This window comes from Corvus kubaryi, unplaced genomic scaffold (assembly GCF_017639235.1).
Source record: "Corvus kubaryi isolate FWS band 111438036 unplaced genomic scaffold, C.kubaryi_AGA036_p1.0 37312, whole genome shotgun sequence".
Classification (NCBI taxonomy): domain Eukaryota; kingdom Metazoa; phylum Chordata; class Aves; order Passeriformes; family Corvidae; genus Corvus; species Corvus kubaryi.
The window spans coordinates 2,071,304-2,085,668 of record NW_024581098.1 but is presented as its reverse complement, the minus strand read 5'-3'; the positions used below and the strand labels follow the sequence as shown (position 1 = coordinate 2,085,668).

The 14,365-nt window shown below is 35.1% G+C and overlaps 1 protein-coding gene across 4 annotated transcripts in view; it reads left to right on the top strand.

The window, feature by feature from the left end:
• Positions 1 to 14,365, top strand: part of SNTG1 (syntrophin gamma 1) — a 334,181-nt gene that overhangs the window by 282,617 nt on the left and 37,199 nt on the right. For all 4 annotated transcript variants that reach the window (XM_042029036.1, XM_042029033.1, XM_042029034.1 and 1 more), the window contains one exon: positions 3,970 to 4,041. In XM_042029036.1, the coding sequence (XP_041884970.1) occupies positions 3,970 to 4,041 (72 nt within the window). The remainder of the gene's footprint in view (positions 1 to 3,969; positions 4,042 to 14,365) is intronic.

Here is a 14,365-nt window from a genome sequence, read left to right as displayed (position 1 = left end):
AATCTGCTCCTGTTAAAAGGGAGCTTTTAATTTTCCTTTGGCAGACAGAACCAGACCAAAGCAAGATGGTTAGATTTAAACTGAACACTCATTCTAGTGAAACTGCTGAGATTTGGGGAAATATCAAAGCTTTTTACATGCTGTGGAGATGGCAATATGTCTGTATTTAGATTTCATCCTGAATGTAAGTGTTTGCTGCTTGAGACCACAAAAAGGAAGGTAGGGAATCAAATGAAATTAAGATAAATATATTAGTTGGAATCTCACTGGGAACACTGGGCAAAATTTTAGCTCTTGTCTTATACTCAGCAATTTACTTTCACATTCTTATGGTACATCTATGCTGTTGTAAAGATCCTCTAGCTAACTTTTAAACCCGTTGCTAAGGAGACAGTAGCACTCCCATGCCTGGAGCAGGAAGAGTCATGTGGATTAATTTTTACTCTTTATTGGGTGACCTTTCTGACTGCTGCTAAACCCTGTGTTTGTCAGATCCAGGCTGTAGCTCCTTCCTGCCTGAAACAGAATCACAGAATAGTCTGGTTTGAAAGCGGACTTTAAAGGTCATCTATTCCAACCTCTCTACAGTAAGCGAGGACACCTTCAGCTGGAGCAGGTTGCTCAGAGCCCATCTAACCTAGTCCTGAACGTTTTCAGAGATGGGGCATCAACCACCTCTTGGGGCAACCTCTTCCTGAGGTAGTTCAAAGCCATCTTCAAATCTTTGTTCATCAGTAGCTATTGGTGTTCGTTTAGCAAAAGGTTTAAAAACATGTGGAAGGCATGAGGAATGGAAGTAAGCATGAACTGAAAACTTCATGCGTTCAGTGTTTGTACACTAGTTCACTGGTGTGGGAGTTTGGTGCTCTCTCAGGTCTGTTAATGGGAGTTTGGCTTATTTTGGTGGATATTTTTCAGGATCAGATCAAAATGTCAGATTATGCTAACATGACACAATTCAAAACCAGATCTCCTGCCTTTGCGCGACCTACTCAAGCATTTGCTGCCTGTCAAGAAAAACCAACTCCATTCTAGATACTAGACAGAAGCAGAATCAAGGTTGAGAAATCCTTTTCAAAACAAAAGAGGAAGAGTATTCTTTTGTAAGAACTATGGTAGAGACCACAAGCCTCTTTACTGAAGAATCATTTCTAGGAATAATATGATTGTAGGGGGTAAATATCTGATGGGGAGTGATTAATGGGTGTGCAAGGAACATGTTCATATGAAGGATCTGAGCCATGGTGATGTGAATAAGGAAAATTTTGGCAAGCTGCTATTGTATAAGACAAGAAGTCCATCCTTGCGTTTCTATAGGTCTTGTTTCAGCTCAGCTGCAAACACAACATGATTTTGTATTGCCGGATTCTGGTTCCTAGTCTAAAATAGAAAATCTGTTCTAATGCAGAGAAAAATATTTTCTCTCTGTGGAGTAGGAGGGAAGCAGAATGATAAACATGCTTTTTTTAGGGCAGGGGAAGATTTCCTATAGAGCTACCTTAAAGATGTAGAATCATAGAATGTTCGGGTTAGAAGGAACCCTAAAGATCATCCAGTTTCAGCTCTAACATGTAATGTATATAATAATTGCACACTTCTAAAATCCTATTTTCTATATGCAAACTTTTACACATACAGTTATGTTTGCTATTCTGCAGGTTTGTATCTTGCAGGAATTACAAAATATTATGAACAAAGTCTCAATGACACAGTTTCAGAGCTTCTTTTTAGGAGATGCATAAAGTGTAGTTAAAATAAAAACTGTTTTATAATTATATGTGCAGTGTAAACTACGTGGAAAAAATTGTTTTCTGGAAAGAGATGTCCTGCAAACTTTTTTAAACAGAAAATCAGATGAAAGTATTTCCCCAGTCTCTGCCAAAGTCTAACACATTAGGGAACCATGTGTTTAAACAGTGTCTACCAGCAGCCTCCCCCTGCCTCCTTTTAAATCTTTTTGATCAATAGTACTTCTACTTCCCATGTTCACATAAAGGAGCAATCCTAGTGTTTCATATTTGTACTAGGAAAGCTTTAAAGAAAATTAGTTCTTTACTATTATTTTTTCTGTTATTTCCTGTTACATTTCCTCCTTTAGAAGTATTAATTGTGTCAAGTCTGGTTGGTTTCAATTCCTTCCAGTTTTTGCTTGGAAATTTACTTCAGAAAGAGCCACTAACACCCTTTCTTTTGCTACTCAATATTTTAAATTAAAATATTAAAATGAATGGTGCAGCAATTTCTATGGGTGTCATAATTCTACAATTATTTTTGCTTTGCACTTATATTTATACAGAAAGAGGTTTGGTTTGACTTGAAAAGAAGTCCCTTTACAGGTACAGACAAAAGGAAATGAGGGGAGAAGGGGGAGCTTTTATGCTTTCCCCCAAAGTATAGAGCCTATAGTAAATTTTTAAACATAGCTCCAAATGACTTTGTGCTTCAGGAGCAATAGTTGCTACTTTTCCTCATGGCACAATATGACTTCATCTGGTGTGACTGGTGTTGTGGGCTCAGTGGGGCTGTAGCAAGACTCCTCTCCCCATTTTTCTGTTCATGGTGAGAAATTTATCTTTTTGTCCATAGGAGAAAGAGTAGCTTTGTGGTTTAGTACCCACAGTTCAATAAGATAGTGAAGACTGCATTTGACAATGACTGCAAATAAAGGAAATTCTAATAGAAGAAGAACTAGAATACTGTATTTTTGAACTTTTCATTCCTCCCTGTGATTTCCTTAAAGGACTTTACATTACAGTAATGTATATAACTAAAAATTAGTTAGGGATAGAATTTTCTCATACAACATCAAAATAATTTTGATCTATTAATGATTATTTTCTATTTAGATAAGAGACAAATTGGTCTCATCTAATATTTTCTTCCTTGGGCTGTGGACCCTATTTTATTATACATGTTTCAAAGAAGTTTATCTTGAATCTTGTAGAAGCAGTAACATATGTTTTCACCAACCTTTTCATTGTGCCTAACAAATTTTATGATACAGTTTTCTTCCTTTGGATATGGGCTACTGTCCAAAGTGTTTTACCATTAAGATGATTAGTCTTTAATTTATAATCTCAATTTCATTCTATTTTGTGCCTTCTTCTGTATTTTGAGACTGTGAATATTCACCTGTTTTCTTCTTGCAGTTTCCTAGGAAATTTTATACACTGTTCTGATATTGCCTTAACTCTTCCCTTACTGAATATACTCACCTATCCCTTTCTTTGTAAAGCCTTAACACCTACCCTTGCATGATTTAATTTAATTCTTTTATCTATGTATTTCTTTGTGTAAAACAGTTGCCTAAAATGAATACAGTTAAAAACAATTGTGAAATCCCAGAACAAAGAGGAAAAAAACAGACTATTCTTCAAATCTTAGTTTGTTAGAATTTAGGAGTAGATTAATCTTGTTAAAAAAAAAGAAAATGTATATCTGCCTGTGTTGTTTCATGCTTTTTCTTCCCCCTGGATTTCAAGGCATGTAGGGTAAGTGTCTGGGAGATTGCAAGGTTGGAGACTGGTTTTATGGATTTGCAAACGCTGTAGGTGGTTGGGAGCAGATACTGGCATGCAGTTACAGGGAGGAAAGTGGTGTGAAACATGCTTTCTAATGGACAGGGCTCTGGCTCTGTGAGATGAATTCAAGGGCTGTATCCTCACAGGATCTCACTGCAACGCCTGCCAGTTCCCAGGGGAAGCATCATCGTTTTTCATAGAGCAGGCTGCATGCAAAGGAACGGCATTGTAAGGACAGGGAGGATGTCTCCTAAGCATTGCCTGGATGCAACAGTCTGGTCCCTGCTAGTTGTTGCTTTGAGGCAGTGCTTGGTCTGTCTGAATATATTTTACTCCATTTAAATACTTTAGGGATATTTTTTTTGTTAATAAAATTAATTCTTGAAATAAACAAAAATAATTTCATTTCTTTTTCTGTTTATTTTTGTGTTTTGTTTGTTTTTTAAAGGTCACAACCTGGGATTGGACACGAGCTGAGAAAACATTTTCAGTTTATGAGATAATGTGCAAAATTCTCAAGGTATGATAAGAAAGTATAAGAAAAATTGCCACTTTGACAGACAAGAGTATAACACTAACCACCTTGAAGAAAGACATCTATTTTTTTCCCTTTAAAGTCAAATATCAGAAGTTCTGGTGTCAGTAGATCCAGAATCAAACTAGAAGGCATGGCAAAATTGGAAATAAACTGATTTTGACTAGAAAACTACCTTATTTCTCCATGATGCTGTATGGGCTTTATAGCTTCACTTTAATGTCACATTTAACAGTGTAACATTTATTTTTCTAACTGAGGACCTAAAGAAACAGTGATCATTGTGGTTGTTTTCAAATCTGTTGATGGAACTAATAGCAGCTGCAGTGTAAGATTTCACTAGGACTGACAGCAGAGTCTATAAAATATGCCATACCATTCTGAAAACTTTTGTCTTATCTTTTCCAACTGATTACACTTACCTGAAGTGTAATAAATGGTAAGAGATAATGATATATGTTTAGAAAGTTAAAATTACGAGTAACAAATTGAATAAGACCATTATTGTATGTTGTTTTTAATTTTTAATTCTGAATTCAATCAGAATTATTTTATCTGGTCTTTTCTCTGTTTTAAAAACAGTGAAAAACAGAGGCTCAAAATTTCTCAAATGATAAGGAAAAGAGATGCCTCCTCCTATTCATATAAAGTACTTTCTGGTTTACGTTGGTTTGGGGGTTTTTTGGGTCCGAATTACATAAAAGGTAATTTTAACATTTCTGGAGTTTTATCTAGGCAGAAGCAGAGTAGTATCAACAAGAAGTATGAAAATACCATATTTTTTAAAAGTGTTTCCCACTGAGAAGACCTTTTACTGATATAAATGGTACATTTCCTAGGTTTTGTACGTCACAGAGGTGCACTGTATTTTCCTTAGGGAGGCAGATGGCTCAATAAAATTCAGAAACTTATATCTGAGACTTCAAAAAAAAAAAAAAAAACAAACCTAAAATACAACAGATAGAAAAATTCCTTTTTGCTAGCAATCTGAACAGAAGAGTGAAAAGTTTTCCTTTACCTCTGTGTTGGCTGTGAGGTCTGGAGTCTTCATCAAGGAGTAGCACATCCCAAATGCAAAACATCCCATCACTTTGGTATGTCCTTCAATTACTGAGTGTGCACAAATATTGGCTCCTTAGAAGTGGTCACGTAGGGAGAGGAATAACAGAAGTTGTTCACTCTTTGAAGGCAGCGCACTGGGGGTGCATGTGAACAGTGCTCCAAGAACACCATCATGCTTTGAGAGAGTTGAAAAATCCCACTTCTTACATGCACATTTTTTTCCCACCCCTCAGGTAACCTTTGATTGCTCCAGGCCTTGGGTATCAAGGTAGCTCTTTGTCAGAGAACTAAGTGTGTTGGAGCCAGGATGACTCCTCCTTATGACTTATCCAAAGATTTCTTTATACTCTTTGAACAGAAATTTACAGAATGTGTGCCATATAATTTTCTGTAATTTAAAGTTAGTTCTTCTTTTCTTCTAGCCGTTTGCCTTTGTTAATGCTCTTTTTAATTCACTTGCAATTTTGGCCATTTTTCTTTTTCCTCCTTGTTCTGTGTCTCCTATTCTTGTATACCAATACATTGATTTTTTTTTTTTTTCCATTTCTGAGCCATGTAGCAGAAGTTATTGCATCCAAGGAGACTGTCCATGAAGCAGTAAAACCTAAACCAGTACGTTCCTGGCACTGTTGTGTGGAAGCACAGAAAAGACTACCAATGTGCTGGGTTTTTTCTTATCATCCAGCCCTCCAAAATGTCTGGAAAGAGGTGTAGATCTTCCAGCCTCTTGTCTCTATTAACAGAGAGGCAATTCCAGTATAAGTAATATAGGAATATCATTTATGTGTTTCTTTATTGCTTTATTAATACTTAGTTATTCATTTATTGTCTGTAAATATGGTCAGGGTTATAAAATGCTGAAATGTTTCAAACAGGTTCTTTAGATGACAAAAACCTGTAAATACTAAAAACTGGAAGTGGAAAAATCATTGCAATGAAATTGCAACTTCTGACATTGGAGCATTAATCTTCACCATATTCTAGTTTTCTACAGCAGGTGCTACAGGGCTTAACTATGGTTTCACTAAATATAAGAGCAAATAAAATGAGAAAAACAGCTTCCCATTACACTACTACATTGAACATCTGTAGAAACTCAAGGTTTTGTTCAGCCTTTATTCCAGCATCATAAAAGTCTCCATTTTAGTAATGAGTGGTTTTTAGATACCTTTGAACAAGCTCCATGGATATTACTGAACCAGAGGCCATGTAAAAAAAAGTTACTCTAGTGTTTTGTGATCACCTTCAAATTTCTTCCTTTTTATAGTACCTCACATGCTACTTTTGATATAAATCTCTTTGCCTTGGAGAATGACAAAGCTTTTCTGGCTAATATTCACTTTAAGTAGGACTTGCAAGTAGGCTGTGCTAACCTTTGTATGGGTTAGCTCAGGACTGAGCAGTGCTTTAGAATTAAGTGTTATTGCATCATTTACTAAGCAAAGTGTATCTGCATTACATGGCTTGCTTGTAATTGAACGAGATATTTCAGAAAAAATTTAGACTTCCATTTATTAGGATGCAACTGTCACCCAAGGCAGCTGGTATTTTCTCCTGTGTATACTGGCAATTTCAATAACTGTCCCTCAAACCACAAGGACAGGACTTTGCTTAATCTGTCTGTAAGTATTTTTTCTCCATTTTCCACTCCTTAATTTTGACTAAAATTCTGATGAACTTCACAAGACCAGTCTTGACTAGAGAGACTTGCTAGCGTTTGTCTCTTTAAATAGAATTGTAATTTTCCTCAGTTTGAGAGTCCCTCTAAGTTTCTCTTCATAACAGAAGCACTACAGTGGAGAATATGAACTGCCAGATCTTACTGGATGCAAATTGTTATTTTAGTATTTCAGTATAAGAGAATAATTCCACTTCTGGTAACAGTAAAAATACTAAAACACTAAATCAATATTAATGTTCAGGCAGCAAAGGACTCCACTGATTTAATCTTCAGGAAGAGTATATAGTCCAAAGACATTAAATAAAACCCACTTGGCTGCCACCACAACCAATGTTTTCTTCATATTTACTTGCATGGGTTTAGTGTTCTTTTTCCTCCAGTATCTATCCCAAAGATTCTGACTCCTTTCATAAACAATATAGAAAACTGGGATGCCATTTCCAATTTTTACAGTTCCCTTAGTCTCAAGCAGCTAAAAGGCAGGATGTTCTGCACCTTAATCAGAGATGTCAGAGATTATTATATGATTTATAGCTAGTGGATTCATATTTATAGTACTCATCAAATAAATCACTATTTTGTTGTAACAATATATTTTTTTATTTTATTTTCCCCACCAGATTACAAAGAAAGGAAAGAAGAAGCAAGGCAATAAGTCACTATTCTTAACTTGATTAGGACCTGCAAAATAACCAGGAAGACCCTTAAAATTTGAAGCATAAAAGTACACTTTAAAAAGCAGTCTTTTGACTGTGTAAAAAGACAGTTTTATTGAAAGAAATTCAGCAAAAGTGCATTGATCTTCTACTTCAGTATTTACAATTTTATATAGTAAGAAAGTATAAAAGAAAAAAACCCAAACTGTCATAACCACTTTCATACACTACCATACCAGTAAACTATTATAAAAAAAGGTTCTGTATAAAGTTTACAAAATACCAAATCAAAATACATATCTCATAAATATGAAGCTATTTATTGTTAATCTTTTGGGGATTAAATAATTTTTGACATGAAACCTAGGTAAAGTAGGCTGAGTACAAAAATCACATTTTAATTAAATTGGTTTAAATCATTCATTGTGAAATAACAACAAAGAGCAGTGGGCTATGTTTGATGTAAAAGGAGCATTTACGGAAGTGCAAATAACTTAGGACCTGGGGAGGTAAATGCTTAAATTGATCAGCATAAGAAATAATTTATTAAAAATTCAATAGGTCTGTTGATTAAGGGGTGGAGGCAGAGAGAAAATAAGGCACTGAAGAACTCTTTAACCCTAAAAAGAAACAGGTAAAAAGAAAGTGAATAGAAATCAAAGTCAGGCAAGTTAAAATGGGGAAGAAGGCAGGAACTGTAAAGGCTGTGCTGATTAGTCAGTGAAAGGTACCAGTAAGAAGTTGATAGCATTGGAACCACTCTTATTTTTTAATCATGAGTTTATTCAGACTGATGCAAATGGTGACACTAGCACGTAGATGAAAATCTGCAATCCTTGTTAAGAAATTTGTCAGGCAAGAAAATCTAATGGTACCACTTTTGACGTTAAAGTGTGTCTATGAGTTATTTTCAATAGAACCACTGGTAGGATTTGCTATCAATAAATATTCCTAATTTATTCTGCAAGAAGCTTGTTTCACCTTATGCTTTATTTTGAGGAGTAAAGCCCCATTAACAGCCAACTAATTTTAATGTTGCAATTGAACAAATATTCAATACTCCAGAAAAGCAGGTATTTCTATCACTAACTTCAGATAGGCACGTGGCCTTATCCTGTTCAGTATTTTGAAGCTGATTTAACTGTATATGTTTTTTTTGGTACTTCTTGTATTTTTGATACACAGTTTTAACATGTGTTTTGAGAGTGTGTGTGCATGTGTATGCATGTGTAAGTGTGTATAATTTAACAAGATTTAAGTACCTTAGATAAATTGGTAAATAAATATTTAAACAATGTTTCCATATAGGGGGTAGAAAAAAGTTTGTTTCATTTTTCAGGCAAATTAGGAACAATAGCATAAAAGATTGCACTTCTCTATCCTTTTTGCTTGAGTTATGTTCTAGAGCTCATCCAAGCATCTCCTTTTAATGGTGATAAAATGCTTTCTATAGTTGTGTCACCTGCCTCCTATCTTCAGTGTCATGCAAAAATATTTAGAGATTCACAGTTAGAGCATGCTTTATTCAGCATAAAAGAGGAAACATATTCAAGTGTCAGATCAGCTCTGAACTGAAATGTGAGGATAACTGTGTAAGGCAGGCTATGCTGGCAACATGTCAGGATAGTGAATCATTGATGTTTACAGTTAGTACCATTCACATCAGTGCAGCTATAATTTTCTTGCTATATTAATCAGGACCAACTTGGTGTCTCAGAAGACTTGTGATTCCTTCCTTATTTTATCTGTTAGTATGTGTAAAATCCTCAAATGTAGTTATGTTAATTTTTCCCACTTAAATTGCCTGTAATTATGCTGTCCATTTCCAGTAAGTCAAGTATGGGAAAAGGATGATATAAAAAGGATGTGAAACTACTGGCAATGTTAATGCATTCAGATAAATTTTAAAAATAATGCCAATAGACACATAAACATATAAAGTGCAGGTAGAGAACATATGTTGAGGTCTATCATTCATATAGTTTGCTCAATGGTGAGACTTGCATCTTGATGTGATTCCACTAAAATACTTTGCACGTACTCTAAATGCTTAAGAGGCAGAAGTAATGAATCCCTTTTATGAATAGGTTAATGCTGCATCCAAGGAGTATTAGATTTTCAGCCAGGGTTTAGCCAGGAGCCAGTTCTTGGCAAGAATGCTAAACTGTTGAGTATTTCAGTTGAAAACAATTGAAGTAATTTTCAGTCTTCGGTTTGCCTTCTGTCCTACATTTAAGAGTATCTAATGTTTCCACAGAAAAGAGGGTCTGTTTCCCCTCTAAATAGAATTATAGTTGTCTTCTAAGATAAGAAAAATAGTAAGAGTCATAAATATCTCTATGTCCACTGGCATCAAGACCAGCACTAAACTGGCTTCAGTTAGGCTATAAGGAAAAACTTCTTTACTGAAATAGAGCTCCTGACAAGGCCACTGAATTTCCACCCCTGGATCCTTTTGAGTGTAAGCTGGTGTGTAGCTGCTCCTACCATGCATAGAGACAGGCAGTAGATGGCTGCACCTCTGGCCAGCTCATAAATGTTTTCTGTGATTCTGTATGTTATTTCTGTTCATTTCTCCTCAACGTGTACATAGTTATATGAGCCCTAATCTGTGCTAATCTGGATAAATTTAATGGGGCCTGTGTTTTAAAGGTGTTGGTGTTGCTGTAACTCTGCAGCACCATGTAAGTCTTTTCTGACAGCAAAGAGGCAGCGTTATTACATGCATGACAAGTACCACTGTATAAAGGCTTGTTCATTTTTGGTTTGTTTCAAAAAGGAAGGACAAGCAGTATTTGAAATGTAAACTTATTAAATAAGGCTTTTCATGTTCCCTGTTAACTTTAGAAAGGTTTCTCATTTTTTCTTAACTCCCCTCCCCCTCCTTGTTCTGACATTTTTTATGCAATATTAATATAAACTGTCACCTTTTGGGTGAAAAATAAATCAGTTGTGTTGGGCTGGGGCTGCCAATCTTGGAGTCTGATCCTTCTTCCTCGAAAAAATAACAAGATAAACACACAGAGGAAAAGAAAAAGAATAACAAATACAGAAAATAAATTTTTAAATGACTTCTGCAACCTCTCTGTTGCAGAAATTGCTTTTTGTTGCCTGTCTAGTTATAAGACTGACAGTGCTGTTGCAACATCCTTGAAAAACAAAGCCAAATTAGGTTTTAACATAAGGCAGAAGGAATTTTGTAAAAGAGCAGAAGTAAGGTGTGAAATATAAATACTATGTAAGGATACTTGGGAAAGACAAGTATATGTCTTAAATCCAAGATATTTTAGATTTATCTGCAGCTTGAGAAGTTTCCTTCCATTAATTTAATCTAATCAGAGCATTTCTAAAGATTTGAGTGATTCATTATTGTATTAAATAATATACTCTGACACATCAATTTTAGTAGATTTTTGTGTAGCAGTTTCCTCTAATTTATCAGTTTTCTCTTATTTTATGGTCACAGACTTTAATGATCTGAGTTTTTTCCCATCTTTATTTCTGGCTATTGCAATACTTAAATTTAGCTTGAGATGTTGCAGTTTTATTGCACAAAGATTTTGTGACTGTAGGCATTCATGCAGCAGTGATAATTTTGTATTTTTCACTGGAACTGTGTCCCAATCCTTATATGAAATAAATTGTTCCTGTTTCCGGGGCAACTATTCAAAACTTAATTTGGTGCATTCTCTTCATAGTGGAGGTCTGCTTGTTGATTGCTCTCAACAGCCAGAGCCAGCAGTGAAACCAGAAATACTAATTTCTTAACAAATCCTTATCTTGTGGTTTTATGATAGGACCTTTTTTACTATAGTCCCTTTTTAATTTTTTTCTTAGCATTATTAGCAAGTACATGTAAAAGAAATTTTTTTACACATTTGCTTATAGAAATTTTCTGACTTACTGATATTCAACACAAATTCTTTTCACTATGCTACCCTAACATACTCTCACCTTGACATAATGTATTGGCAAGCTTTTTGAGTAAGTAAGGAATTCTGTCCAAGAAAGAAAGGAAGATAAATAAAAAAGAGTATGCAGTCAAGTAGGTAATTCTTTTGATATAATGAATAATCAATTTGGTGGGTAATTTTCCAAACTTTTATTTAATCAGGTTTAATCCTTTTCCTTCCAATGTTTCTGTCCTTCATGAGGAAGACCTTTAAAAGATCTTTTCCTGCCTTTAAAACAAATACATCTAAAGTGGGGGAAAAAAACCCAAACACAAAAACTGACAAAAAGGAGAATTAAAAGGACTTTTCTTCTATATAATTTCTTTGTCCACTTCTGGTGTTGAGTCAGGTGTTTTTTCTCTTATTGAAGAGGTGCATAGTCACTTTAAGGAAATGTAGAGTATCCTGTTCTCACTTACCATGACCAGTAAGATAACAACTCCTAATAGCTGGGAAAATAGGGAAGGTTCTCTTCCTATATGCCACAGGGATGCAGGATGTTCAGAATGAAATCTTCAAAATGGTAACAGTCAAATTTTTCCCAGAACAACTAAATTTTTTTGGTAGATCTTAACTTTTCTTCTCAAGGGCAGCAAAAGTGCCCCTGTTCCTGAATCAGCCACTGCTATTCCAAAGAATGGAGGTCCCAGAGCAGCCCAAAAAGCAGATTCAGGGGCTGATGCTTCTCTGTTTATTTCTTTCCTTTTAACTGGGACAAACCAATTCAATTCCTTTTTCTAATTTATTTTACAGAACTGATTTAGCTGTTTTAACTATAATATAAAATACAAAAATATCCTCAGGCAGACAACTAACATGGAAAAAAATCAACTGCAATTAATAAGGGTCAAAATGAAAAGACAGGATCACTCTTTAGCATTGCTGTCCATTATAATTATATTTACTCTTATAGGATCTGTTCTTAAACATAATTTGCAGCAAAAATGTTTGAAAGTTAGGAGAAGTAAAAAACCTTTGTAACTCTCCGAAGAGATGATCAGCACATTTTTTTAGTATCTGTTTGTAATTATACTAGTCTCTGATTTCTCTGTAGCAGAAAATAACCACTAATGCATCTCTGGAAAGTATTACAATAATGTATTTCTTCAAAAGAGTAGTCAGTTTGATGAACATTTTGAAACTTTTCCTCATATGGCAATAAAATAAACAAGTTTCTCAGTAGAGTTCATTAAGAAATAGACACGATTATGGCACTGACTCAGAGGAAACCTGTTTTCAGACTCTTGCCCTGATTCAGGTGAGGGTCTTCAAGACTGTCTTTTAGTCAGGCAGAAGAGGAAATTAATTTTCCTATTCAGGCAGAACAAGAAAGTGATTTGAGTTTACTGCTGAACCTAATAGATTACAGGGAATGAACCTTTCTATTTCTCTCCAGCCATCAGACAGATCTTTCTAATGGGAATTTAATTAAAAGTAAAATTTATCCTGCAATTATAAACAGTTTTCCCCTTGAGTAAACATATTTTTTGTAAAATCTGAACATGAAAATATATTCTATCCAGTTTTAGTTTAGCTGCAATTCTGTGTTTACTTAAATGTGTGTGTGTGTATATACATATCTGCAATTTCAATATTTTTTTTACACTTCTTAACAATAAAATTCAGGGGTCCAAATAAGATGAGCTATGTACAAACACATGCCTACATGGATGTTTTTTCTTTATTTCTTGAGTAATGAGGATATGTTGGAGAAGCTGTACCTTTTTTCGCTCTGGAGTGAATCTGTTCCCTACTGCCTGTAAAGGCTATTAGAACCATCACCATAGCAACTAATGGTGATGCTCAAGCAAAGTGTTCCCTAAATTCCAGCTAAAGAAGTAGATCATTATATGCCTTTAGAAAGAAGGATGTATGTTTATGTAGCCAGAATTGATCAGTGAAAGGAGACACAAGCAGTAAAACAATCGGGGCACTGGTGCCAGCAAGGGTGAAGGCAGGATGTGATTCATTTTTACAGTTGCTTTGGAGTTATTGCATGAGAGAATGCTTTTTATCTTGAGAGGATTTAGGTGCTAGGTTTGAATCTTGATTATGATAGGACAGATTTCTTTCTGCGGAACTGCCTAAACTAGTCAACAGAGAAAACAGGTTTTGTTTGTTTTCTCATTTATGTGTTTTGAAGAACTATTATAATTAATATGAGAGACGTAAACATTTACCTCATTTAAACAACTGAAATAAAATTTTCTTGAAAGTCAAAGTCTATTTTGTCTATGTAGGATGGTTTTGAACCTCTTACATGAATTGTTGTTCATGTCAAAAACTGTTTGCCAGTGTCACTAACATTTACAGTTCCATGGCCAAATACATATGCCACTGTATATTACATGTAACTTCACAGGTAAATCAGACTTCCAGACAGTTCTTGAGCACCTCCTTGGTAAAAATCACTCCATGAGCATGAAAGTGACAGATCTAGCTTTGTTTTCTATTGCACAGAGCCTTGTAGAATAGAACAACTCAACTTTCACTGACCATCACAATATTAGCAGATTTAAATAATACCCAAAATATGAATATTTAATGCACGCATCATACTTAAAATGAAAAGACACAAGTCATCAAAAAGAAGCAGTGCTGCTTCTGGAGAGAGCAGTCTTACAAAAGAGAAAAGATTACCTCTGCAGAAGAGAACGTGAAGTCACTACTTAGTGATAAAGAAGCATTCTGCCTTAATTTGAAAGGACCTGCCTAATGAGCCATGCTTAGTTCCCATGGACAAATTTATTACTCTCACTTAACATGGATATCATTATTAATTAGGCAAGCAGGAGTCATACTGTCCTGTCAGCAGAGATACTGGATTACCCTGAAGCTGGGTGTAAGCCAAGGTCTTTCCTCACAGCCCATCCTTCAGCAGGACTACTTTCCTGCTAGTGACAATTAACATGCTGGTAAAAGTTTTGTGTGTGTTTCTCTTCAGACAGTTTTATTAA